The 26,846-nt window shown below is 42.5% G+C and overlaps 1 protein-coding gene across 1 annotated transcript in view; it reads right to left on the reverse strand.

Moving 5' to 3' along the window:
* mtnr1bb (melatonin receptor 1Bb) overlaps window positions 1–26,771 on the reverse strand; it is a 39,185-nt gene extending 12,414 nt beyond the window's left edge. The window contains exon 1 of the mRNA XM_030438717.1: window positions 25,499–26,771. Coding sequence (XP_030294577.1) covers window positions 25,499–25,706 — 208 coding nt within the window. The 5' untranslated portion in view covers window positions 25,707–26,771. The remainder of the gene's footprint in view (window positions 1–25,498) is intronic.
* Between the last annotated feature and the right edge of the window lie 75 nt (window positions 26,772–26,846).

Genomic DNA, 26,846 nt, shown 5'->3' on the forward strand with positions numbered 1-26,846 from the left:
AGCCCCCATGCAGTGGTTTAATCCAGTTAGAGTAGGTCCAGGAGTATATAAAGCCACTTAGGCATTGATTGGTGGAGAGTGGTTGTTGACAGCAGCTTACTGTGAGGGTCTGTTATTTCTGTTGTTCTGTCATCTTATTTGCTTCTTGTAAATTTTCCTGGGATTTGTGTTTCCCTTTTTCTGCTCCATTTGTAATAAAACGACTGAAATTTTGCACTGCCTCCAGAGCCATTCGGCATCTTTTTTTTTTTTTTACTAACCTTTAGTGCCAGGCAGCCACACTAAAATCACTCATCGATGTGGAGTTACTACCAGTAAATAAGTCTGCAGACAGACTGTAGCTCTGTTTTTAAACCACGCTGTGGTTTGCTTTGGTGGGTCGATGTTGTTTCAGATACTGGTGAAACAATAAAATATGAGACAGGCTGCGGATGATGATCCTCCAAGGCAGGATTTAACAACTCTGGAAAGTTACCAAGCTGCTATCATTTCATCTTTTCTCGCAGATAAACGGTGGAAGTGTGTATTTTCAAGTATTTCGTGTATGATAGTGTCACGTTGCAGTCCAGCAGGAGAGTCCCAGTTTACAAGCTTTCCTCCAACTTCTAAAAGTCAATTAACACCGCGCTGAAAAGCAGTGTCACCGACCTCCTGCGGCTGAAAGTTTCAAATTTGTTGCACCTGTGATCACCCCCTCCAACAAAACGTGTGCTCCATCACCTCTATCAGCGCTACTTTGCAACAGCACTTCAACTGCTGGAGGAGGTTGGTGTTAAGTGACTCTTGTCAAGAGCTGCAGAAGAAAAAAAAAGAAAAATCATTGGAGGGAAGTGTTGTTGAATATTTTAGTAAATATGATTCAGCCTCGTTGGTCGGCTGCTGCTTTGAAACCAGCTTTTCCTTCAGCTGCCTCCCTCAAGTCTCTCTCTCTCTCTCTGCCTCCGTCGCCTCTCTTCAGAAGGCACTGTCACAGATTATTTACAGTGTAAACAATGTGGACCACCCAGTGTGACGCTTCGTTCATAAATTACACTTTGTACTGTAAGTAAGCACGGTCGATGATTACCATGTTAAAAGTGTTAAGCAAGTAGCTATGAGGTATCTAACGCAACATGATGAAATCACTAACTTCACAGTAGAAGCGTGAGGAATTCTAAATAACTTACATAAACACTAAAAAAAGAACATCTTAATGCACATTGTGACAATACTAAAAGTATGTTTTTGTTTCAAGAACTTTAAATTCAAGTTTTTCATGCATTTATATGCAATTTTCATTCCTGGAAAAGAGCCATTTCATGTGCCGTCGCATCACTTTCCCATTACACTCGCAAAGGGTTTAAGTCTGACACGAAACACTGACTGCAAAACCAAACAGCCCTCACGCTGTGCGCTCTACGCTAATTAACTGAGCGTGAGCTTAGTCTCAGGCGAACGTCCAAACCGACCGTAACTGCTAAATCACCTCCGTAATGATAAAGTTAAATCATGTTCACTCAGGCACAAAGGAGGGAGAAAGATGGTTCCCTCCTCAACTGAAACACTGAATGAAAAGAATGATGACAATGAAGACGTTGCTTTTGGTACAGTGTGAGTGTATGAGGTACGTGCTCTTAAACAGCAGCAGCGGCAACAACAATATTCATTTATTAAGATCTAAAAATATTAACGTCAATGATAAAGCCTGACACAGTATTATACATATTTTAATATGCAAATAAGAGATCTTCACACAGACATTATGCATATTAATCTACAATCAATGGCAGCATTCAGTCGATGGGACAAAGAGTCACATTTCTGCCCTTTATGCTGCCACGCACAGAGAGAGTTGCCGTGCTAAAAGTAACTTATCAAAATCATTCATCTCCCAGTTCGAGTGAGCGTCAGTATGTGCCACTCGTGTTAATATTTATCTTACCGATCCCACATTCATCTGAATACCAGTTTATGCTAAACACGCCGTCCCAGTTTATGCAGATCTGCGCGTGCAGCTTTGTGCAGCTGGACTGAATTGCTTGCACATGTGCAAATTATGCCTCAAAATGTGGCTGCGTGCGTGCATTAAATTATTCAAAGTGTTATCTGTTATATGTGGGATGGGGGGAAAAGAGACTTTTTATTCTTTTGGCAGCGACAGTCATTTGTTTTGAGCCACAATCCTCTGGGAGATTTCTTCAAATATGTATGCACAAAATTGATTTTCACCGTGCAGCAAATCCATGACAAATGGCCAAAGAACTTATTTAAGAAGTGACAATTCTTGAGCTTAGTTATTATGAGACATTATAAAATACCTTAGTATGATACACATGATACTTCACCAAGCATTACGGACAGTTGTACGGACAATTATATGTTATTATATTATATGTTGCCATGGGTTTTGTGGTATGTTACTGAAGTTATAAAGCAATTTTATACTCTATAATGCAGCAATAGCGAGAGTATCAAAGTGGAAAAAGACAACCCAGCCCCCAAACCCGGTGTTTCTGATCAGTATTATTGTTTTCCGTTTTCCTCAGTGCAGCAACTACAAAAAACACAGTTTATTCATTCATTTAATCTATAGTGGAGGTGAAAGATACAGAAATTGTGCCATGCTGCCAGCCCGACTGCATCGGCAATCTGCCTTCATTTTTCCTGGGAGGTTTTGGGCCCCATAGGCAGAAAAAACTGTGTCATTACTCAATAGCCATTGCATCGTGCAAACTATATTTACTTTATAATACACTGAAGCAAAAATAAAAAAGTGGAAACAGACAACTTTTCTTGCCTGGCAATAGACAAAGCTGCATTGTGTGAGAGAGGTTTATTCAAACCCAAATGGTGTCAAAGTTGTTTGGCCATCACATCGTGCAGTCAACTAGACCAACTACAAATACACAGGGCACTCTGCATTTGTTTAGAAATTTCAGTGAAAAAAAGTGAACTTGTTGTAATTCTATATGGATTAATAACTTAGTTGAGTACTGCTTTGTTCAAACAATTAACTGTGACAGGGGTAGTTATCAGGGTGGAGGTGGAAGTAGAAATTAACATTAGGGAAAGTTTATTTATTCATTTATTCTTCAATGGAGGCATGAGTGCAGGTAGGGTTGTACCGTAAGAACAGCAAAGTGAAAGCAAAGCTTTTAGGGACACAATCTACACACTAACGCTGTCATTATTGTGTGGCCATTCCACAAGAAGTCGACATTTACCTCATCATAATACATTAACACAAAAACGTTTTCTATTGCTAGATGAAACTGACATTCTAGAATAATAGATTTGTCTCCAAAAGGAAACATGTACAGACAGAACAGTGATTAGCAAGCACATCTGAAAGAATATAACTTAGGAACACCACAGACTACACCAGGAATGATGAAATGCAGAGGTAGCACATGGTGCGAACATCACACAAGATGACGCATCGAGCAGACAGATGGTTCTGTATCACATGATCAACGGGATAACATGACCTTATTACCATATACATGAGGGCTTGCAGAGTTGGAGTTACATCAGAGAAAAAGCTCGGAAAGAAAAACACCTTTCAGTTGGGAGTTGTGCACCGTGTTACCTTTTATCACATCAAAATATCTCTTTTTGTTACCGCACTTAGGATAAATTGGTCCCCGCTCTGAAAGCTACTTCCTTTGCAAAGCATAATGAGAGGAGACAGTGTTTGGCCATTGCATAATTACTCCTGCCAGTAGGCTTGCATATGGCTGTACTGGCCTCAACTGCTGCAAGAGAAAGTCTGCATATGTGGAGGGCATCGGGTGGAATTACAATACAGTGTTGTGATGTGATAAAAAAAAATAAATAAATAAAAAGCCTGTCAGGTGAAGGGATGAGTGAAGGATTTACAGCTCGGGGTTTGTTGCACACACAGAAACCCCAAACCCTCGGGAAGTGCAAAAAAAATAATGTTTTTCTGTGTCACGGCCATGCTCAATGACGCCGAACGGGTCGTGAGCACACAAGCCATTTAACTTGGCCTTGTTTCGATTCTTTTCTTTCTGCAATATTATAACGTAGAGGAACAGAATTTCACAAATGTATGCAAAGTCAGTGTTCACATTTTGAGCATCCTGCAGGCTCGGTCCTTTTGGTAAAATTGTCACTTAGAGACAATGGTAATAATTCCAAACAAATTAGTTTTACATCATTTCAAATAAAAAAAAAAAATCTACAATCAGTTATTGCTCAAACATTTTTAGGCAACACAAGACAGGATTTGCAGGCATGTAAAGACTAGAGTGATGGATAAAACTTGCTGAATAGCAACCAGGATTTCACATGATGACTTGATGGTTTTTGTAATTTGTAGTATCAGTGTCAGAGCCATTACACTGTTTTTCATGACTAAAAAGAGGATTTTTGCATCAAAGCAACACTGTGCAACTATTAAAGTCATTCTGGAGGAAGATAGTTGATTGTTGACTCTCATTCAGTATTTGGTGATCTGGGCATGAGACTGGCGTACCCTGCGATTCGCCCAGTGTTAGCTTGGATCGAGTCCAGCCTCCCTACGACCCTCCAAGGGCTGAATGGATGGATGGATGGATGGATGGATCAACACTCAAAAATCAACTACTTTCCTGCTGAAAGTTACATCGAGCTGCTTTAAGCTTCACGTAAAATGGTGTAAACAGTGTGCAGTCTTTGCTCAGTAAAATGTAGGACTGCCATGTCAAAAGTGACAGATTCTGAAGCAAAGATGGAAGAATGACTTATTGCGTGTTCGTGATTGCGCGATGTAGCGCAAGTGATATCTCCCGTCAGGCATTATGACTGTGCTGTGAGCGGGAGCCCATGTGAAAAAAATCTCCCAAAAATAAATACTGCCCGTTGATTCTCTCATGATTTGTCAAACACAAATAGGCTTAGCGTTCGCATGGAGAGCATCAGTATCGTATGTGTCTGTGACAAACCAGGGACGGTAAATGTCAGAATATACTAGAACTTAAGTTGACTTAAGAAATCTCTCTCTCTCTTTATTGTGGCAAAATAAAAACCCCGAAGTAAAACTTACTACTCTCCAAGCATCTTATACTAAAGGAGGCTTGAACCTTCCTAATTTTAAATGCTACTATTTGGCATCTCAGTTTCGTCCAATATGGATTTGGTTACACTCCGAGAGTAGTGACATCAAGTGGCTCTCTATAGAACAACATATATTGAAAGCTACCCCATTAAAAAATATCCCCTTCTTGGGATCAAAGAAAAACCTTTCTTTAATAACAAAAAAAAAGGAAGGAAGGAAAGGAAGGAAACTAACGCATTGTTCGGACTAGATATCTCATTACTGAGAAAGACCCCTTTGTGGAAAAATCCCAATATTCCTTACCCTACTGCAGATGGAACATTACAGAAATGGACCAGGAAATGGATCGAAACAGTCAGCGACTTATATAGTAACAACAACATACTATCAAGCTTCCAGCAGCTATCTTCTAAATTCAGTTTACCGCAGAACAACCACTTTAAGTTCCTTCAAATTAGAAACTGGCTCCAAGATAACTCTACTGACTTTCCAAACTTGCCAGAGGAATCCCCCTTTGAGAAGCATCTGCTTGACACATGACTCTCCTCCAAAAGAGGACTGATATCCTCTATATACAACATCCTGAACAGAAACTTAACAATTTATGATAAAGTTGGACAGACCTAAGTTGTAACTATGAAGATGTTGACTGGCAAAACATATTGGAAAAATCCCAAACGGTACTAATTTCCACTAAACATAGACAAATGCAATTTAATATTTTTCATAGAACCTATCTCAACCCACACAGACTTCATAAGATCAATAGGAATGTCTCTGCCATGTGTCAAAGGTGTAAGGTAAATGAAGGAAAGTTAATGCTCTGGACTTGTCCCTATCTAGAAGGCTTTTGGAAGTTCGTTATAGCCACTGTTTCAGACGTTATAGAGACCGAAATTCCAAGAGATCAGAAATTTGGCTTTTGGGAGATGTCAACATGCTCAAGGTAACGAAACATAAGAAATATTTTGTGTCGCCAGCCAGCACGGCCAGGAAAAAAATCATAGTGGTGAACTGGAAATCAGAAAACCCACCCTCACAAAAACACTGGCTGAACGAACGATCATCACTCTGCACGCCAGAGAAAATGCTGTACAATGTCCGGAGAAAACCTGAAGCACATAATAGCATATGGGACTCATTTTTAGCACTTCTCCCTTGGGGTGGGGTGTGAAGAGTGAAGTTACTGTGTAATGTGTTTTTGTATTTTTTTGTATTTTTTTTTCTTTTTCTCTTCGTCTTTATCATTTCATCTTTTATGCTATATAAAAAATGAAAAATGGCCAGTCTACCTTGTGCATTGTCAATAAATAAATCTTTAAAAAAAAGAAGAATGGCGCGTAGGTGGTTGATTGGTTAGAGCGCATGCCACATACGCAGCCGACTCTGGTTTGATTCCGGCCGGAGGTCCTTTGCTGCATGTCACATCCCCCTCTCTCTCCCAAATTTCCTATCTGTCTACTGCTTAATAAAGGTGTCTATGCCAGAAAAAATCTTTAAAAAAGAAGAAAAAAAAAGAAATCTCTCTGAGATATAGGATGGGGTGTGTAGTGAATGCAGTCAATCTGAATAATGGAAATGATCACCCTATTACAAGACACTGGACCATCCAAATGATGTTGAAGCCTGAGGAGCTAGAGACAGAGAGAGTCCTCAGGATAACCATCTTTAAAATCCAACAGTTTAGGGGCTGCAGTGAAGTTAAAGTGTGGTATTGATCAGAGCAATCAACGAAGAAGCATCACAAGTTTCAAGGACTCTGCGCTGGAAAGTTCAAGTTCATCCAGTGCGCCCGCATTCACTGTTGAGGTGAAACAGGAAGTTCGACCTTAAATCTTATCTTTTTGCTGACGTCTCTGCGCTGCTCGTATCTCAGCGACGTAAAGACTGCGCTGACATGATATCAAAGACCCAGATAGTAAAGCTCACCAGGCCTCTGAAAAGCCGGTGATAGAATGACTGCATCGTATTTAATGTTAATTGGGGGAGTTGAAAAAGTACTCTCATCTGTACATGACCAGATCTAAAAAATAAATCACACACAGTCCTCCTGCGTGCACCAGAAAGTACATCACACCACAGAAAGTGTTTTCTAAAAATGACACATATGGCCTTTTTAAAACAGTGTTTTCCTGTCTTCCACAGTTATAATGGGCAAAGTCTGGAAAACATTACCAAGTCCAACACTGGGCTACTTCTTCCACTCTACTCTTGTGACAGCAAAAAGTTTAAAGCATGAGTAACTTAACATGTTTGAACAAACAAAATATATGGCAAACTGCTGTCAAAATAGTCAAATCTGGCCCTGGTACTAGAACTGTGGGGTGCCTTTTTCTGGATCTGAAGCGAAAGAAACACCTTAAACATAGAGCTTTTACTTTTCAGTGCGCCTCATACACTCTCACTGTATCAAACGGAATTGCAAATCTTTCGGGACATTTTGCAGCTAACTGTGAATGCCCAGTCCGTCTTGGCAGTCTATGAAGTCCAAACGCAGCTACAAGAGTATGTTTCATCCTCAGAGGACTTTCAATATCTGTGCAGAATTTCAGTGCAGTCCATCCCGCATAATTACAGTCTGGACCGAAATGATGGACCGACCGACTGTTTTTCCCTCGGTCAGATATTCAATGTGCATTTTTCGGGTCCAATATGCTGAAATCATCCACCTACAGCTTATAATTCCCTGACGCCATAGTCAGTACACCAAAACAATGGCTGAATGGATTTTAACCATTCCAACAGCACTTTGTTCTTTTACACTTTTGAAATGCATAGATAACCCTGAATCAATCTCTACCAATACCTACAATGTTAGTGTATATCGAAAGACACACATACATAGACAGATGACCAGTTGCACTGGTTAAGTCTTCAAGCTTATCTGGGAGGAAAGTTTCAAAGCTCCCGTTGTCACACATGTTGCCACTTTCCTGTCCGTGCTGGAGTCAGCAACGTTAAATGGAAAAAAAAAAAGAGAAAGAAACAAGCCACGGTGAAACACACAGCAGCACAGCAAATTACCGTAGCTTGAGTTGGCAAATGCGGCGACTGCAGCGCAAATACTGCCAGTCAGCGCTGCCTGTTGGTTCTCAGCAATTCAGTCCTCATCAACTTGGCTTGAGGAAACGATGTTGCTGCTGCTACGCTAGCTTCTATCCAACCATGGGCTGCAGCAACATCAGCTGAATCCTTCTCTCCCTGCCCTTTTTTTCTCTGGATTGGACTCTGGCTCGCGGAAAGCCCTTTTCGAAGTCAGACAACATCGAATTTGAAGGGCTCTCTATAAAGAGAAGAACAGACAGAGCCCAGCCTGTTTTTCTCTCGCCGCCATTCATTGATGTCAGAATACTGTCTGCCACTGAATAATTAAAGTCAGCTCAGATGAAACAGCTGTTTGGATTTTAAAAAATTACATTGGTAAGTTTTATGAATGGGACCTTCCCGGATTTTTGAGAGGCCCTATGTGGAGAGTTTGACTTGCACACCTCAACATAAGGGAGTGTGTATAAGAAATATTGCTTACTGTCATTTTAAAAAAAGCTAGCTACATTAAAGAACTAGCTGGGTTACTACTATAATAGGTTTACATGCTTTAGTGCTCAAAAATCACATCAGTTTTTTCATACTGTGCAGTGCTCCTCAATTTCATTGTACTCTCCTGTACAATGACAATAAAGACTATTCTATTCTACAGCCGTGTATTCCCCCCTCTGTTCGAGCTCCTGTCTCTTTAATGGCTTCCTTCCTGATACTCAGTCTGCTCTGAATGGTCAGCTCCCACACGGCTGAGCCAGCGCCGCCAACAACAGAGCGGCTGCGCTTAATCAATTCTGTTGTGCCAAACTAGCTGCTAGGCATAAGTAAGTCACACCATGTGACTTGGTGACTTGGTGTGATGTCACCAAGTCACGGGATTAAAGCCTTGACTACGGATGAGGCGTTTCAGGAGCAGTGTTTTCTGTGGGAGAAAGGAGATTCCACGATCTTTTGCATGCAAAACAATATACTGTATATAAAACACTGAAGGAAAGATAAAAGATTATGTGAGCATTTTAGTAAATTGTCTCATAAAAGTATTCGTATTTAACAATATATAAATATATTTCGTTATTTAACATTTATTTTATATTTTATATTATACTTATCATATTATATATACTTTTTCTTCCAAATCAGTGAACGGAAATAAAGGACCAGAATGGTATATAATATAACTAAATACTGCAAATGAAATATTTGAACAAAGGAAACAAGATGTTATCAAAAATGGCCAATTTCACCTTTATTTGACTTTCACCTCAAGTTGTTGTGGCGAAAAACAGTAGCGATGAAATGCCTCCGCGACATTAGCATTCAAGGAGAGTCGACCGAGTTATGTTTATGTCACCTTGCAAATACATGTATGGAACCATCTGGCTCTGGCTCGTCTCTAACAGAGAAGTTAGTGCCACAGAAAAAAAAAAAAAAAAAACAGTGAGTGGGGAAAATTTCCTGAAGCTAACGAAATATGTAGAATAGCTACTAGCATCCATTTCATATTCCATTGCTCATATCAAAAATATTGATTATAGCTGCTTTAAATTGAGGGGAAAAAAAGAGGAGGGCAAAGATACTTTATATTTGTAACAGGAGAACAACAAGATTATTAAAGACGAGAGCAGAATGATATTGAATCCGAGTGCATTTTTTGATGAATGTGGCTGGCTGAATGGTAGAAAAACAATTCTATTTGGCTCTCTCTCATGCTCTCCGTGGATCCGCAGTTGCTGTGGCACCATAAGCAACTGCTTAGTTCAGTTGCGCCTGAGGCTGGCTGTGGCTGTGGACTTTATAAAAATGTCACCGGCATGACGAATACATGGAAACAAGGTGAAAAAGATTAAAGGTTTAAGTTTTCTCTTTGGCGCTGCCCCACTGAATCGCGACGTTAATATAGCGGCTCTGACGAATGCTCGCTTCTCGTGGTCGAGAGGTGCAATGTTTCCCACCAAGTGTAATTGAAAGCATAATAAGGATGGATTAATCTGCTGATCGTTACCACATCTCTTTTCCTTGCTCGCAGTGCCTTCACGCATCGGGGTCCTAATCGGCAACATGAATGGTTTATGTCATTTCTTTTTCCAGTCCATTGTCAGTGACTTTCAATTTGTATCTATAATGCATGCCACATTAGTGATGCTACTCTGGCACTGGGTTTATAGCCTGACCTCGGGTGTGCACACAAATCAACACAGCACAAAAATAATGCTGGGGTCTGTCAATACGTTTTAGGGCCAGATTCCTAGGGAACAAATTTGTTTTTCTATCAGGTGTGATTACATTTCCTGTCTCCTCAACATGCACAGGTGCCACATATAGCAGGGCTGCGTGTGACCGGCAGCGGCCAGCTTCTTGTTGTCGTAATTGAAGAAATGCAGACTTTCGGCGCGGATGTTTCTTGGAAGAATCGGCAGACTTACTCGGCTGAGGTGGAAGGGATGAGATGTTTTTGCTCTTGTCTCGCAGTGTTTCTCTTTCTTGATGAACAGGCCTCATGCCCAAAGCTCCCTGCCGTCTGAAAGCATTTTTAATACAGGCGATTAATGTTGACATGCTTTAAAAGATAATAAAAAGTATTCCTTACTTTGAGGCCGGTGTTGTTTATTCAGACATGTGACTGCAGGGAGTTTCACTAAGTTTAGCTGGCTCTTGAGAGCCTCGGCCTGTTTGCCAAATCACTGAAGCAAGTTATTGGTCAGATTTTCAGAGGCTACAAGGGAAATGGATATTTCAGTTAAATGTTTATCTTCTGCATGGGTGTTAATGCAGCTGAAACCGCCTCTGTAACCAGATGAGATCTTTCTGAATAACAAAAAAAATATATAGATATATTTGTGTGCATCACGAGGCTACAAATGATGCATGTGCTCCGAGAAGTTGTCATCTGTTGGTAAGCTTTTGTTTGAGCGCCCAGATGAACTCGGGTCAGGACAATTCGCATTCAAAATGCACTTTGTGGACACGTCGCCTCGGGCAAGCTAAACCCTCCGTATCTCCCCCCTCAACATTTAGGATGCACAACACCGGCCCTCGCCCGTTTCCCCCCTTCTATTCCTTCACATTAAAAATGCCGTTCCGCTCAGTCTGCCGGCACATGCTGCCAAGCCTACCAGGCTGTGAGGTTTACTCAGGCACGCACATACACACACACACACACACACACACACACACCTCAGTCTGTCTCAGAGGGTTTGTGCAATAGTTCAGCGTCTAGTTAGAAAATCTGAAAAATAGAAGCTTGCACAAACTTCAAATTTCAAGCATTGTCATACGTTACCTACAACACAAACTCTCAGGCCTATGCTGCGTGAAAAAGGAATATCCTCTCCAACCATTTCTGTGATTCTGTAAAATTACATGTTCAACCCCTTCATGATCCTGTGATACTGTGGCTTACTGGCTTTTCCACTGAGTACAGCAGGCAGACATTAAGTCTGGTTAGTCCTAGGAGATTGACCTTTGAAGTGCACACTGAACTGTAAGGCATAGCAGATGATTAAATCAGAAAGCTGTCTTAGCTCATCATTATAACAGTGAACATCGGGAAAAAACAAGCCTAGATTAAAGCTGCACTGCACAAAGGCAGGAACGGCTATTGACATTATTGATTGTGCAACCATAAAATATAATCAACCACACCAGGCTTTTAAGCAAAAATCCTTTTCATTATGTAAAATGTTTGTCTTTTCGCTGCATTACTTACAGAGTTACGTTCAGCTGACGGACTGCAGCCTTTGAAGGGCTACCATTTCTTTGGGCATTCTGTGTTTGATCAGTAAAACTTGGCATTTTGAAAGCACACCATTTGATTTTTCAGACCGTCTGCCCGCTGCCAAGTTATACCAAATACGTGTGTTGTGAAACAGATGAACATGAAATCAAATGACATGTAGCCCCCGAGGAGAGAACAGTGACTGTGTTTGATTGTTTTCTTGCCTGGGTTTATGCATTCTGCCGGTTCAGCTTCAGCCTACAATGTGATTTTCAGTTAAAAATGTCCTAGGAGCCTTTTTTTCCAAATCAATAGTTTAGCCAAGTGAGCACCGACATGGATTTTTCAGGTTGAAAACTGGGTGAACAGTTAAAATGCAGTAATAGCATCATGTCATGAAAACACAAATTGATGTCACCATTCTGACAGTTTGTTCAGTTCAATCGAGACACAATATTGATAGTGTTTTACCAAGGTCATATTGCTAAATGTACTCGATATGTATTTGAATGCATTTAATGTCAGAGGCTGTGTGCTGTCGATAGGAAGCAGCTTTGTATTGGTTGTACACAGCTGTTACATGCATGTGCAGGTACATAGGCTTAAAACCGGGCATGACAGTACATTTGGTGTCAAGTCACCAGTGAAAAGACGTTCAAAACAGTTTCAAAAATGTCTTTCTTTATTACTGACAATTCAAGGTTCTCTATTAGACCTAGATACATGTAATTGATATGCAATACTGGCTTTTCAACCGAGAAATTCAAGGTTTCTCAGTCAGCCTCCAAAATGATGATAGACTGCTATTTGTGCAGGATGCAAAATGTCTCTGTTGCAAATCCTGTTCTAATCTTTTTTACTGCAGGTGTAGGGGATCAAACAACCAAACGTCTGATTAGGGAAACAGCCTCTCCGCCTTCGCAGCCTCACATTTATTTCTTTAGCTTTGTGGAACTTGATGCACAAGTCCTGGTTCAGAGTAGCCAGAATTTCAACACCTAAGGACTGTCCCATTTTACAATCACATATACTGCAGTGCTGCCTCCCGTTACAAGGTGCTGTAATCCTCCTCCTTGTTGGCAGCTCGCAGTCTATATAGTCCCACATTTATTACATTTTATACGAAACATTAAAATGCGTTAAAATTATGTCTACACAAGGGTGTCACTTTATCTTGCGAAGTGGTGGGGTCACGAGGGCTCAGACGAAGATTCCAAAGTATGCCAATTTTTGACCACCCAAGTCAAGCGCATCATATTGTTATTTTAGATCACGCTACCTTGCTCGGCGCAACCTGCCCTACTTTGCTTCTTATTGGCTACATCCAGCCCGTTAAGTAATGCCCATGTGCAACTCTGTGTGCAAAGATTGAACAAAGGTGAGATGTGTCACTCAGTAGACAAAATAGGGGGGTTCCAGACACAAAAGGGATGCTTCAGCAATCCACCATATGAGAAAAAAAAATTGTTTTTAGAAAATTAAAGTGAGTTAACTGATTCTACTAGGATCCCCAAATCAAAGTATGAACCTGAAAATAAGCATCATATGAGGTCTTTAAACACCATGTCAATCAAATAATATCAATATAACATGCTGTAAAAAGCACTAGTGCATGTCAGTCAGCAGTTTTCATTTGTTTTCATATTTCTTGGAGAAAGCTAAAGTGGCAGGGACATGTCCCTAGTGTCCCCAGTGTAAATGAGACATATGTGTCTATATGTAGACCACATTTTGTGTAGAAATAAAGAATGACTATGGAAACATAGCTTCATGCTAATCAATATTGTCTCCCCTTTAACCTACAACTGAACAATATATCACAATTATTACACATTTTTTTTTGTTTTGGGACACGTTGATGTTGTTAACCATTTTAAGTAGTTGAAAAGAGGTTGAAAAGACGTCTCAGACGTAGAGATTTATGTTACAATCCCGGTTGGTCCTCACTGGGAGTCTTCAAACATACAGGGAAAATACTTTCACTCATGATCTAGATCCATACAGAAGCCCTAAAGGGCCATTCATTCATACATTTTATTTCCTCAGTTTGCCCGCGATAACGAGTTAATTTAATTTGTTTTCTCAAGATCGCGAGTTATCCTGAAATAACAACTGCCGTTTTCCCGAGATAACTGTATAATTTTCTCGGGATTACAAAACTTTGTTATCCCGAGATAACTATATAATTAATTGGAGTTCTGAGGTAATGACTGTGATATGATAGGCCTGAGATTTCCATCACACATCAGGCATGGCATTCCTACATAGCAACATAGCTAACCAGCTACGAGGTCCCGGGCATCCGGTATCCATGGAGACGCTGGAACCTACATAAAATGTGTGAATGCATGGCCCTTTAGGGCTTCTGTAAGTTGTTTACAATCGTGACCAGAATCTTTTTTTTAAAACGTATTTTCAACAGGAAAATGCTCACCGGGAAGGAGTTAAAAAACAGTGAAAATATCAGTGTAATGGAAATGTTTTTTAAACTTTCAACAGGCACAGGAGAGGAAAAAACACTTTTAATTAAGAAAACGGGTCATGTCCACTTTGACTCCGAGCCCTGGAGTGTCACAGGAGAACATGCGGGAGCTCAGATCAATACAGTTTGATTAAGCATTCAAATCAGACTTATTTCAATCAGAAACCCTCCCTTTACACATATCTCCTTAATCCATGGTTTCCCTTCGGAAGAGACTGATTATAGGCCAACCTCTGATGAGATGCATCTTAACTGCTGCGGTGAATCGGAGATGACTTCAGGGTTTACCAAACAGAAAAACTAGTTGAAATGAAAACTAAACACTTTTCATCTTCTAATTGACTTTAAAGCAGAACACTGTCATAAATACCACTGACACAACACAACATTTGAATGATTTAAGCAGCACCAGAGTGGAACACATCAAAGTCTAGCTCTCAATCTTAGAAAAAAAAACGTTCTTTTTTTTTTTTTTGCTGAAAATAAAGTCCGCTATGATTTCTTTGCTGTTACAATGCAATATCAGTTGTGCTGTATGTTGGGTTTTCAGTTAAAACATCACCGCTGTGGAGTTTACACAGCAGAGATGGACTAATCCCATCACAATTAAAGCACACTCTGAACACATATGCCTAGAAATCAAATATCAAAAAACTTTCCAAATGCACTCTGAATCAATATTATACTTTCCACATTTGGCCTCTAAGCCTTTATGTACATCTACTGTACAGCCTCCAGCTACATCTCTGTAGGGTTGCGCCCAGGAGTAGATTAGGAGGTGGCATCCATCCTGCTCCGCTCTCTCTCTCTCTCTCTCCCTCTGCGTCCGCCTGAAACAAACATTCTGTTTGTTTGCTCGGGTCGTTTGCATGAGAACACTTCCACGCATCGCCCCCCTGACCACCCCTCCCCCCCCATCCCATTCTCATTTTCTCATCCTAGATTGCCCTTAATATCTCACGTCTTCTCCACTTCACCTCCCTCCTCCCTTCGTTCCCTTTCTCCTCCTTCTCTTGCAGCAAATCCCTCGCTCCTTCCTCCACCTCTTCACCCACTGCTGCCGAAGGGTTCTGAGAAAGCTGTTACATAATGCACTTCAAATTATCACAATGCATGCATTATGGAAAACGGGGAGACGCAGCAGGCGTTACAGGGATTCGATAAGGATTGAAAATATCCGATCGCTTGCTTCGAAGATTAAATGGGTCGATCTATCTACGTTCATGGTTATTGAGATTAAAGAAAAAAATTGCTCTGTCAGTCGCTGTGTGTGTGTGTGTGTGTGTGCGCGCGCGTGCATATGTGCAAACTTGCGTTTGAGTCATCCCCCATCTGAGCACTAAAGTACTGATAACAACTGGGTGATTGTGATGACACATGACAGTAGTTCTTACATTGTCTCGGCTGCGCCTCTTCCCCTTTCTAAAACAGCATCACTTTCCTGCTTTTCACAGCGAGGGGATTTTGGTCGCCTCTTATCTAAATGTACGGCCGTCTCTCTCTATTTTATAGCCTGTGTCCTTGTCATTTTTTTCTGGCTTTGAGCTGCACCCAAACCACTCCTTCCTTCCTCTCTCTCTCTCCCTCTCTCTCTCTCTCTCTCTCTCTAGCCTCGCTCCTCTCCATCTCCATCTAGCTGGTCTGAGCTCCTCCTGTGCTTCCCTTTATCCAGCTGTCTGTGTTCGAGGGAATTACAGAAGTCATGCCTCACCCGAAAAGATACAGGAGAGTGTCTGGGGCACAGCTCTGGCAGGAGGTAGACTCCCAGAGCACTTAAAACTGCTGAAAACATCCCCAGCAGTCATGTCCAACCTTCACTTCTGCCTAAATACTCGCTGAGTAGTAAGACAAAAAAATAAATAAAAAAAATAAATCCCAGTAAAACCAGATGATGAAAGAATTATATGGCAAAGCCTCAATACATACAGAAAATCTCCCAAAGCCCGGCAGACACTCTCCTCCCATGCATTATAGATCAGTGGCAACACAGCTTCCCTATGGATACTACATGAAACACCATGATGAAACCAGACCGAGTAGCTAATATTTGTCACAATGGGATATATAATGGGATGTCAAATGCAATTTTAACGCGTGATTCTAAATGATTCAGCATCCGAAAAAAAAAAAATGGATTAATTCAAATCAAACTAGCAACAGAACCCCTGCGTCTAATCCTCCCCCCCCCCCCCCTTTTTTTTTCTCTTTTTGAGCTACGGCTTAACACTCCTCTATTTCCATTCCGCCTGCTCTGTGATCTCTCTCTCTCTCTTCCATCTCATCTGTTATATGGATGTACAAACAAAAAAAAAAAAAAAAGGAAAAGAAGAAGGGGTTCCAATAAGGGTCATGGGTTGATGGTACGAGCCCGCCCGCCTGCCTTTCAGCTGTCTGGTTCTTCTAACCGTGCGTCAGAAAGGGCTGCGAAAGTTACTCGGGATGAAAGCCAAAAAATCTGATCAATCTGACAACCTGTTCAGACGGCTCATCTCCTGTTTTTGATTTTAATGAATTAAAATCAAACACCCAAGGGGCCCCCATGGCAAAAATGGGTGCATAAATTATAGTAGGAACCAGGAAGAGGCGAGGATCTGAGGATGCCTACTGGGTCATAGTGGAAATGAAGGGCATAACTAAGTGATGAGCAGAATGTTAAAAATCCATTCCAGGAGTTAAGGAAAGGTGGTGGTTCGGGTGTTATGGGGGTTTTACCTAGATAAAATCTTAGTTACTGCAGTCTGTAGGCATGCTTGAGATGTAAGTGGTGCAGGAATAACAAGGAAGTAAATCAGCACCTTTTTGAAACACTGAAATCAGGGTTACAGAGCGCCTGACATCAAAGAGATCAACAAAACACAAAAGGAATACTATATACAGTATGTCTCACTCCCTATTTTATCTGTTGAGATTGTGTTCCTCGGCATATTTGATGTGTTTTGATGGGTTTTCTGGTTTGCATCAGCATCCTGAGACGATGCTACAGACAATCTTGAGAAAACGGCAAATAGATTATTGCTCGAGGAGGGAAACAGAACAAAAAAAGACAACGAGACGGCACTTCTCTTCCTACAGCTTCACCGGCTGTCTGAGGCGAATGATTACCATTGGTGCAGGGTTTTTTTTTTTTTTTCCTAAGTTTAATTTGGAGGGATGCGTCCCACCAAATGGAGGCGTGAGGCAATCGTAAATTAGGCTAAAGAAGTCTCACTTATAACAAATCACCTCACTTTGAAATATAGTTTCAATGTGCGCATAATTTGTCATTTCCACACCATTAAGCAAAGCGTGACTGAACAATTGCGGCAGGACTGTAATTAACACGGTGTTTTAATTCAAAAGCCAATTGGATTTTCGGTAGTTGGTCATTTATTTTGTTGAAGTGCAACGTTTCCTGGTATACAGGCTTAGCTCCCAGCCGATATTTAAAAAACCCTTGCTCGTGCATGCGGAACAATTAAAAAAACACTTTTTCTTTCCCCTTACAAAGAAAAAAAAAAAATCACTGTACATCACAGCTTTTAAAGGGGCACTATGTAGTTTTGGAGAAGAAACTCAAACTCAGAATTTTTATATTTAAGTTATTGAGGTAACAATACAAACTCAGAAATATTTCCTTTTCCCATAACCGAATAAACAAGCTGTTGTTCTCAGAGGAAAATAACACAGTTTGAAGCTAAAAGATGTCAGGGTCCGCCACATGTAAACAAAGTAAAAAGTCCGAAACTGTGCTGTCAGTCTGTTTATTCAGTTTATCCAGTCATGTAAAACAAAGACAGTCTGTTTAATAAGTTTGTTTTGGCATAAACTGATTAAAACATATTCCCCAAAACTACATGATGCACCTTTAATAGCCAAATCGCCTCCTTATGATTCTCTGCGAAAATAGGGGTGATTTGTGTTAATGTTTCCGAGGGATTCCTTGCAATAGTCTCCTAACAGCCGTATGTCCTGTCAAAATGTCTGGGAGCAAGACACAGAAATCCTCCATCCTTATTCATCGGGAGACACTCGGATTAACGTGTCAGCGGGAGCTCCTGGAACGTAAAGATGGTAAATGTAGACTCAGGGAACCATCCAATAAGCTCAAACGCCTGCAGTTTCTCAGTTTGCGACTCAACACAAGTTCTCTCTCGTGCGCGCACGCTTTTCTCACATTTCTTCGCTCACACAAAAACGCAAACTTTTGAGCGCAACGTCTTAAACTTTCGGTCATGCGCCGCGGGTTGACATTTTACACACAACCGCCACACACACACACACACACCTCCATTTGTAACCGGGTTTCCGGTCTTAACCGGGAGAAGTCAGCCTTTTTTCAGCTGTTGCGACCAGCTGTCACAAACCAATTAGAAGCGCATGGGCTTTCAAGAAACCGCTACTCGCAAGTATAATTATACCGGATCAGACGTACACATGTGCACGCCAGTTCTCTCTCTCCCTGCCGTATGAATATTTTAATCCCTTTTTCATGTTTTATCAATGTGAAAACAGCTAACTAAACTGCGGCTGAGACGGAAGCGGCGGTAGTGTAAGTAGTAGCAGTGGATGTCACAGAGGGCTGCTGGGAGAAAAGGCTGGGGTTGAATGTTTCAGCACCGTGGATGAGAGCCAGACGAGAGGCTAAAGGTCTTTCTCGGGGTACAAGGGTATACAACCAAGTTTGGACGGACTGACTGACTGACTGTCTTCTGTCTGTCTGTCTGTCCTTGAGCGTTCCAACTTTCTCAGTTCAACTTTCACAGTTATCTCCACTTTAATATTCTTTTTAATTCATATATATACATATATTTATATATGTATATATATACAGGATTTATGGATTTTTTTGTTTGCAATGTGTTAAGATTTCCACAGGCAGTTAATATTCAGTTCATTCAACCCAGGAAATGAAGAGAGTTTGTTCATTTGGTTTGTTTAGGCATTAAAAGGGGGAAAAAAACAGTCGATGAGGATTAAAAAACTTTGGATTAAAATGATGTGGCCAGCATAAAATGCTACGTTATTATTAGTGATTGTTCTGCTGCTGTCTGGCGCCGCAGACATGCCGCATCCACCGCTGTACCACCGGACTACAGAGCAGCTTCTGTTCTCTCGCTTTGAGAAGCCTCCATCCATCAGCACTCCACCATAAAGACAGAGTCCTCATTTTCAGAATGCGACCTGTCTGCAGGCATTAAGAGTACCTATGAAAACAGCCAATCTTCTCCCCGATGGGTCTTTTTTGCTTATCTTCAATCTTGAAATATGACATTAATTATCCTGTTCTGATAGTTAACTGCTAGTTTCTATTGTCAAATTCATGATTTCTTCTTAGACTGATCGTCAACGTCTTTTATGCTTTCATAAGTGTTTCAGTACTCAAGATTATTTTTGGTGCCAAGACCGTCTTTTTGAAGGTCTCCGTCTTGTCTTGGAATCGGTCACGTTTAGACTCTGGAATTTATTTAAAGAGCAGTCAAGGAGACACATGAAGGGATATCACTGTGTTAAAAAAAAATTGTTTGATACGTAGTGTACCTAAAAATGGATCCTGTGGGAAGACAGAGGTCACCCGGAAAGGCCTGATGCTTATGCAAATACACTGTGCAGTGTTGGTCGATGGTAAAACGTGTAGTAGAATGAAGAGTGTTGAATAAAGAGGGTTACGTTCATTTCAGCTCCGTTGGGTCGTTTTGGAATACAAACAAAGTAGAACTCCCACACAGAAAGCTCTTCGATGCTTTTAGCTTTTTCTTTGAAGACATTTTTAATAGTACTCTTGGTTCTCTCACACACACACACACGCACACACACATAAATATATAAAAAAAGAGGGATTTTCATTTGGCATTTGTTGGTGTTTTAATGTAATGACTGCGGCATGGTTCGCATGTTCACACCTTGTCCATCTACACGTCTCGCCTTGCCTCGGTGTCGGTCACGACTCGATCTCGGTTGAGGCGGTCGTGACTACGACGCTGGGCTTGTCAGGAAGTCAGGAAAACTTCTAACTGCATTAGACAGAGTAAAGTCACGTGGCATGCTTCGGACAGCATCTTTTTTATCATCAGCAGCTTTTCTTTTTAACAGCCTAACCACAATCCACTAGTATAAGGTAATTATCTACCTTATCTTAAACTCCTTGTTTTTCCTTGACTTAAAGTCTTTCAGGGCTAAAATTAAAACTACAAAAAATGTATGATAATGATAATAATAATAATAATAATAATAATAATAATGATAATAATCTAGACTTCTTTGCTAAGCCGGAGCTCTCAGGAGCAGCCCAGACTTTTGCTGCCTGACTCAACAACTGCACTATCAAATAAAGGTAAAAAACAATAAAAAAATATCTGTGTATTTAACGTAAAGCATTACCCTTCTTTAGCCAGCCTGATGTCAAGTCATTTGATCTAAAAACAAGCTTTTTCCTCCTAGTTTCGGACCTTTGGATTCTTATCAGAGCGTTTTTATTTCTATAAAGGATCAACTATTTTCAAGATTTTCTGTCAAAAAAACAAACACAAAAACCTCGGCTCGGTTGGATCGCTTCCTCACACTCAACGATTTTCCATCTCTCGTACTTCGGCTGCATCTGAAATCCGAACGTTTGCTTTTTCTCGCCTTAAGAGAAACATCAGGACTCTATTTGGAGACGGTTGTAGGATGAATATTACAAAACTTTGGCACCGAGTCTGGCACAGAGTCTCCCGCCGTCGCTATTGTTAGATCCCAAATGCATGCTGGGATACCTGTCATCCCCGAGTCCACACAAGTCAGCTTCTGCGGCATCCTCTATAAAAAAAAGAAAAAGAAAAAAGAAACTGGCAGAGAAAGGTTCACTCCCATTTATTTTGCGACCGTGCTTGGCAAGATGCGGACTTGGAACTGCGCTTGGGCGGTGACCAATGACATTTCACAAGTACGGACAAGGAACACAGATTAAAAGTGGCCTTAGGTGTGTGTGTTTCAGCACCAAGGAGAGAGACAGAGACTTGGTTCTTTTGTGTGTGTGTGTGTGTGCGTGTGTGTGCGTGTGTGTGTGTTTCAGCACCACGGACAGAGGCAGACTGAGAGTGACTGGGTGTGAAACGCTGCACAAGCCCGCTCAGTCTTAACCAGGGAATATTTTAGGCATTATTTTTGTAGAGGCAGAGAGCTTTAGAGGGGAAAGTAGCGGGAGAGGGAGGGAGGGAGAGATATGATGTAAATAAAAGTCTCTGTGAAGAGAGTCTCTGTAATGTGCGATCCTGTATAACTCTCTTTGAAGGTTCGCACCACCTAAGCTCCTTCAAAGACAAATCTCGGAGGGGGGGGTGGGCCAAAAAAAAAAAAAAAAAAAACCCTCTGCCCCGCACAACTGTACAAGGCAATCTGGAGAGCACACTCGAGACAGCGGGACATCACAATAAGATGTTACTCGTGTTCTCCTCGGATTTGCTTTACGTGTGTTTTTTGTCATGCGGCCACACGGAGTCGTTTCAAAAGACACATTTCGGGAGGGGGGGTGGTGGACAAATGGCTTTAATGGCTCGTGAATGTGTGTGAATGTGTGTGATTGTGCGTCTGCGGGCAAAGGGCCTCGAGACGCACAATAGCGCCTGATGAGAGAGAAGGCCCCCTTTAAATGAATCACTGAGAAACAGCGAGAGGGCAGAGAGGTAACGTGCAATCCCCCTGCAATCCCTTAACGCAGCCGCGGCCTACGAGTTCTGATCGGTGTGAATCACGGGCAATCTCGACACCGGCTCGGCGCCAGAATAATAATGACACTGTACTATAATATTTACTACGGCATGGGCATGGATATGTGAGAACGCGTTAGTCATCAGCCCAGCACTGTGGCCCACCGCTTCGCTGTCTCCGCTCCCTCCGACGCAGCGGGAGCTTATGCAGAGACCATGACAACTGTGGCAGCTAATGCTGACCTCGCGCGCCACCGCTGCCACTGTTTAAGTCAGGTGTTTTCCTTTTTCGCAAACTGTCGAGTGGGTAGTTTTTTTTTGTCTGTTTTTTTAAATACAGCAGCAGTCCATCGAGTTCATGACTGTGGATTCGGCGTGGTTTTCTGAACCGCTGAGTGGGCCGCTTGAGTCGAGAGGGAACGGCTTTGAGGCAGAAATGCAACGTGTGAGCGGCAAAAGTAAAGAAGAAAATAACACGACTAAACTCTTTTTGGAGAGGTAGACTAAGGGGAAACCTAGGAATAGATAAAGTAGAAAGCAACCAACAACATACAGGATTTCTTGATACTATGGGGCACATTGAAAAGGCAGGTGATCAAACTGAAGACGTGTCGGATGAGCAATTCTTGAGGCTGTGTTCGGAGACTGACGGGGTGTATCATGTGTCCCGGAACGCGAGAATTTACCGCCCAAGCCCCTTTTGGCGGCATCGTGGCATTCATTCAACAAAAGATCGACTTCTCCTCAAGCTTCCGAGCCCCTGAGTGTGTCCTCTCAAAGCACAAGGGCGACTTGAATCTGGCTCAGTGGACTGATAAACGTGTTTTTGCCAAAGGGTGGACGTGATGTTATCCAGCGCGACGATTCTTTTATAGGATATCAGTTTCCGTGTGTGTGCCTGTGTGTGTGTGTGTGTGCATGTGTGTGTGTTTGTGGGGGACAAAATCTGCCACAGTAGCCACATGATTTGTATGTATGTATTTTGATAAGACTCCAAGACTGACAAATACTTAAAGGGGCACTACGTAGTTTTTGAGAAGAAACCCAAACTCGCGCATAGAGTTTCAATTTCAACATTATGAAGGAGTGACACACACAAAAAAAACCCTCCATAACTGAATAATCAAGCTGTTCTCAGAGGAAAATAAGGTACCCGGAACACTGTTTTAAGCTAGAAAGGTGGCAGGGTCCGCCACATGTAAACGAAGTGAAACACTGTGAATTTGTGTTGTCCTTTGTCAGTGAAGATCTCTCTCTTCTGATCCAAATTTCTTTCACAAAACAACCACAACAATTGTTTTTTTTGTTTACATTAGCAGACTCTAAACTGACGTAAGCTTCCGTTGCGCTTTGTTAGCGGATCGAAGAACGTGCGTAAAGTCACAAATCCTTTGGCCTGTCGCTGAAAAAAATCCTTAAGTGTGTTTTCGTCGGGAAACAAACCACAGTCCAGCAGCTTTAAAACAACTCAAACAAGTCATCCACAGGCTCGCACAGGCGACCCAGAGAGAGGCGGGAAAGGTCTCTTTTTGGTGTCGGGTCATAATCAGCTCACGTACGGTCGATAAAAAAGTAATTACGTGTTCGTTATGACACATTTTGATACAGAGCCCCTTTAAAAAGTCCCCGTCAACAGGGGTAACAAACTGAAAAGCAGTGTAGATAAAGACGTAAATCGTTTTTAATAAACCATAACATCTGTCTCATTCACTTAACAAGTGGCGAGATTTTCTCTTTTACCGAAGTGAACTTGTCTGATTGCAGCTACCTCGAGTGTGCCACCCCGCATGAAGTTCAACGAGATATATGATTCAGAGGGATGTTTGTAGATTACGCCAAGCGCAAAATGAAACCAACCCTTGATGATTTACAAAATGCGTTTCTTTCTTCACTTTTTTTCCTGAGGGCCCCCGCTTCTTTAGAGCTAGAGCTAGAATAACCTTGCTTCACGGCGATTCGGAGCCATCAATGGGCCGAACCTCACCTAAAGGAGTCTCTCTCTGAAGACTCGCCTTTTCAAAAGGGCCGTCTGACTGTAAAAAAAATAAATAAATAACATAATATACCTTTTCCCATGCAAACGAAAGCACGGGGAGGTTCAAGACGTCTCTAAAATGAAAGGGAAGCGGTTGTTTCTGGTTAATCCCCGGGGTGCTCTGCCCATCGACTAATAAGGAGGAGAGAATTCCTGGTTGCATCCTACTGGCTGAAAGAGAGAGCCACTGAATATGCAAATAAATGCACATACCCTGCCCTAATTGTTGCCCGATATAGCACAAAATAGCCGGTCAGCACTGTGCGGCAGACTTTCCTGCATCAGTTATCCACCTTGGCAAGTTTTGAGTCACACATTTGTTCTCAAAGCAACTCTTTTTTTCAATATAGGCCAGCACGGTGACTTGTTTGAGGGATAATTCGTTCCGTTAATCGATATAATCTATAAATTAAACATGAAAGTGTCTGTATATTTTGTTGAAGAGGGGCTGATAAGGTGGTAAACCGATATGATTTAGTGAGATTCCTGAAAGGGGGCTCATTATCATCAGAAAAGAGCTGAATTACGACCCAGAGGGAGCGCTGGAGTGGCTTCTTCTTTTCTACGTTTTTTGGCTTTATGCTCTGTGTAGGCCTCCTGGGTAATTTTCCACATTCCGCCTTATCGACATCAAATAAAAAAGGCACTCAATTGCTCTCATTAACCAGCCCAGGTGTGACTCACACCTTTGCCAGTAAAGACAGAGACAACGGGGCTGTTAGTTTTAATATCTCGACTGTCAGCTCTGTTGCAGGATCAAGTTTGGAGGGCGTAATTGGCCATCTGAGTATCCAACACGGTAACCCTGAACTTGAAAATGTGCAGGTGAATTCCCTGCAGCCGCCATTGATGTGTTCACCACCATCAGGAGGCAGATTGTGAGGATGCCCCTTCAGCAAGATGTGAAGCCGCCAGTGCTCTGGGTGATGTTGCCAATTAGAAGCTAGAGAAAGCCCTGAGCCATGTAGGTAAGCAAGCAAGCATTATGGTAAGTTAAGGTTGGAAACCATCACCTAAAAGAAAAAAAACTGCAGAAAAATCCATTTGAGTTCAGCTAAATGTCTCTTTTTTATTTAATTTAATTGTATTTGTTGTTTTTCCTTTTTTTTCTTATGTTTTTTTTTTTTTTTTGCACTCAATTGCTGACTTTTGGTTGCATCCTGGGGGGCAAAGTGCGCGCAAAGGTCTGCGGGGTTTTAAAACAGATGCGCACAAGCCGCCTGGGGACAAAAAGCGCAGGGTTGAAACAAAGTGGACTCACTCTTCTTCTTCTTCTACTTCTCGGAATTCACTTCACAATCGATTCTTTTTTTAGCACACAGGCACATAGCCTACACACTCTTATGTAAATCCATACTATCATAGTAGCGAAAGTTCAAGCGTAGGCACGCAGGAGTTGGATGGAAGGGGAGAGTGCATAATGACTTTCTCCTCGGGGAATGACTTCTAATTAACGGCTGCGCTCACTAATCACCAGGTTTTCCATCATCATCATCATCATCACAATGGTTGCCAAAGGTCTTACCCGAGTTCCTCAGCTTGCGGTTCCTGAACACCGAGATGATGACCAGCAGATTGCCCAGCACGTCCACCACCGTGGTGAAGATCAACACGCTGGCCAGGATTCCTATGACCCAGGCGGGGCGGGCGCTCCCCTCCGTGGCCAGTGTGCGCTCCAGCTGCCCCAGCCGCGGCTCTGTCCGGTTCTTTATGAGTGCGAATGTGTCAGGCATCACTGGCCCACAATCCCGACGCTGCTCTCACGTCCTCGACTGTGCGTTTTTAAGTCCCGCAGGCACCGCCGGTGCGCCCTGAACGAAACATGGTCGGAGTTCCACAAGAGCGCGCGTCAAGTCTGGCGACGATATGAGTTAGTTGACGTTCCGCTGTGTGACCTTTGTAAAGTTACCTTTTTTTTCTCTCTCATGAATCCTCGCAGAAAACTCATCCATTTATGTGTCGCCGAAAAAAAGGGTGATCGGACGCGCGGCGGTGCCACACCTCCTGCCCCCCCCAGTGTGAGGTGAATTACCGGTCGCTGGGGAGATATTTCATTAAAGACGGTCCGGACCTCTCATATGTGAAGTCTCCATCCTCCTCCGGTGTCTGTCCCTGGCTTGCTGGCTGGCATCTCGAACTCCCGTCCGTCTGAATGCGGCCACGTTGGGGTGAGGAGGTGCGGGAGGAGGAGGAGGAGGAGGAGGAGGCGGCTATTCCTCTCTAAAATGTCAAAGCGTTGCACCGCCTCGGGAGTCCTTCTGATTTAATTCTGCTATTCTCTGTGCAAAAAAGACAAAAATAAAAAAAAAACGGCGAGAAAGGGGGGGGGGGACAGATCGCCTTTCCCTTCACCGCTTGCGACGATGCCCTTGCCATGCGCCGAAACTATACGACGCAACCCGGCGCGCTGCGTTGCGAGGCGGCAGTGTGGAGAAATATGTCAGAGGAGCCCTCAGTCAGGCGCACAGCAGGATGTTGGAGGGGAGGGGAGGGAGGAGGGTGGGATGAAATCGGGTAGAGAGACGTTCGTTACCTTCCCGACTCCTCTACTCTCCTCTCCTCTCCTCTCCTTCATGTGTCTCACCCCCTCTCTCTCTCTCTCTCCTCTCCCGCCCCTCTCTGCCTCCGAGTCCCTCTCTCCCGCTCTCACGCCGAGGTGTGCGTGCAAACAAAGCTTTCCCCCATGTTCCCGTGGCCGTTCCCAGCGTGACTCTCCCCAACACCACACACACACACACACACACACACACACACCCCAAGAATCTGCCTTTGATCTCCGCCACAATGCTCCGAGTCGTCTCCGCACGCCGTGTGCACACAGCACGCAGCGGTGGGTCCGCACAGGGAAGTCCACCGTGCACGCTGTGACTGAT

Source organism: Sparus aurata, chromosome 13 (genome assembly GCF_900880675.1).
Source record: "Sparus aurata chromosome 13, fSpaAur1.1, whole genome shotgun sequence".
Lineage (NCBI taxonomy): Eukaryota > Metazoa > Chordata > Actinopteri > Spariformes > Sparidae > Sparus > Sparus aurata.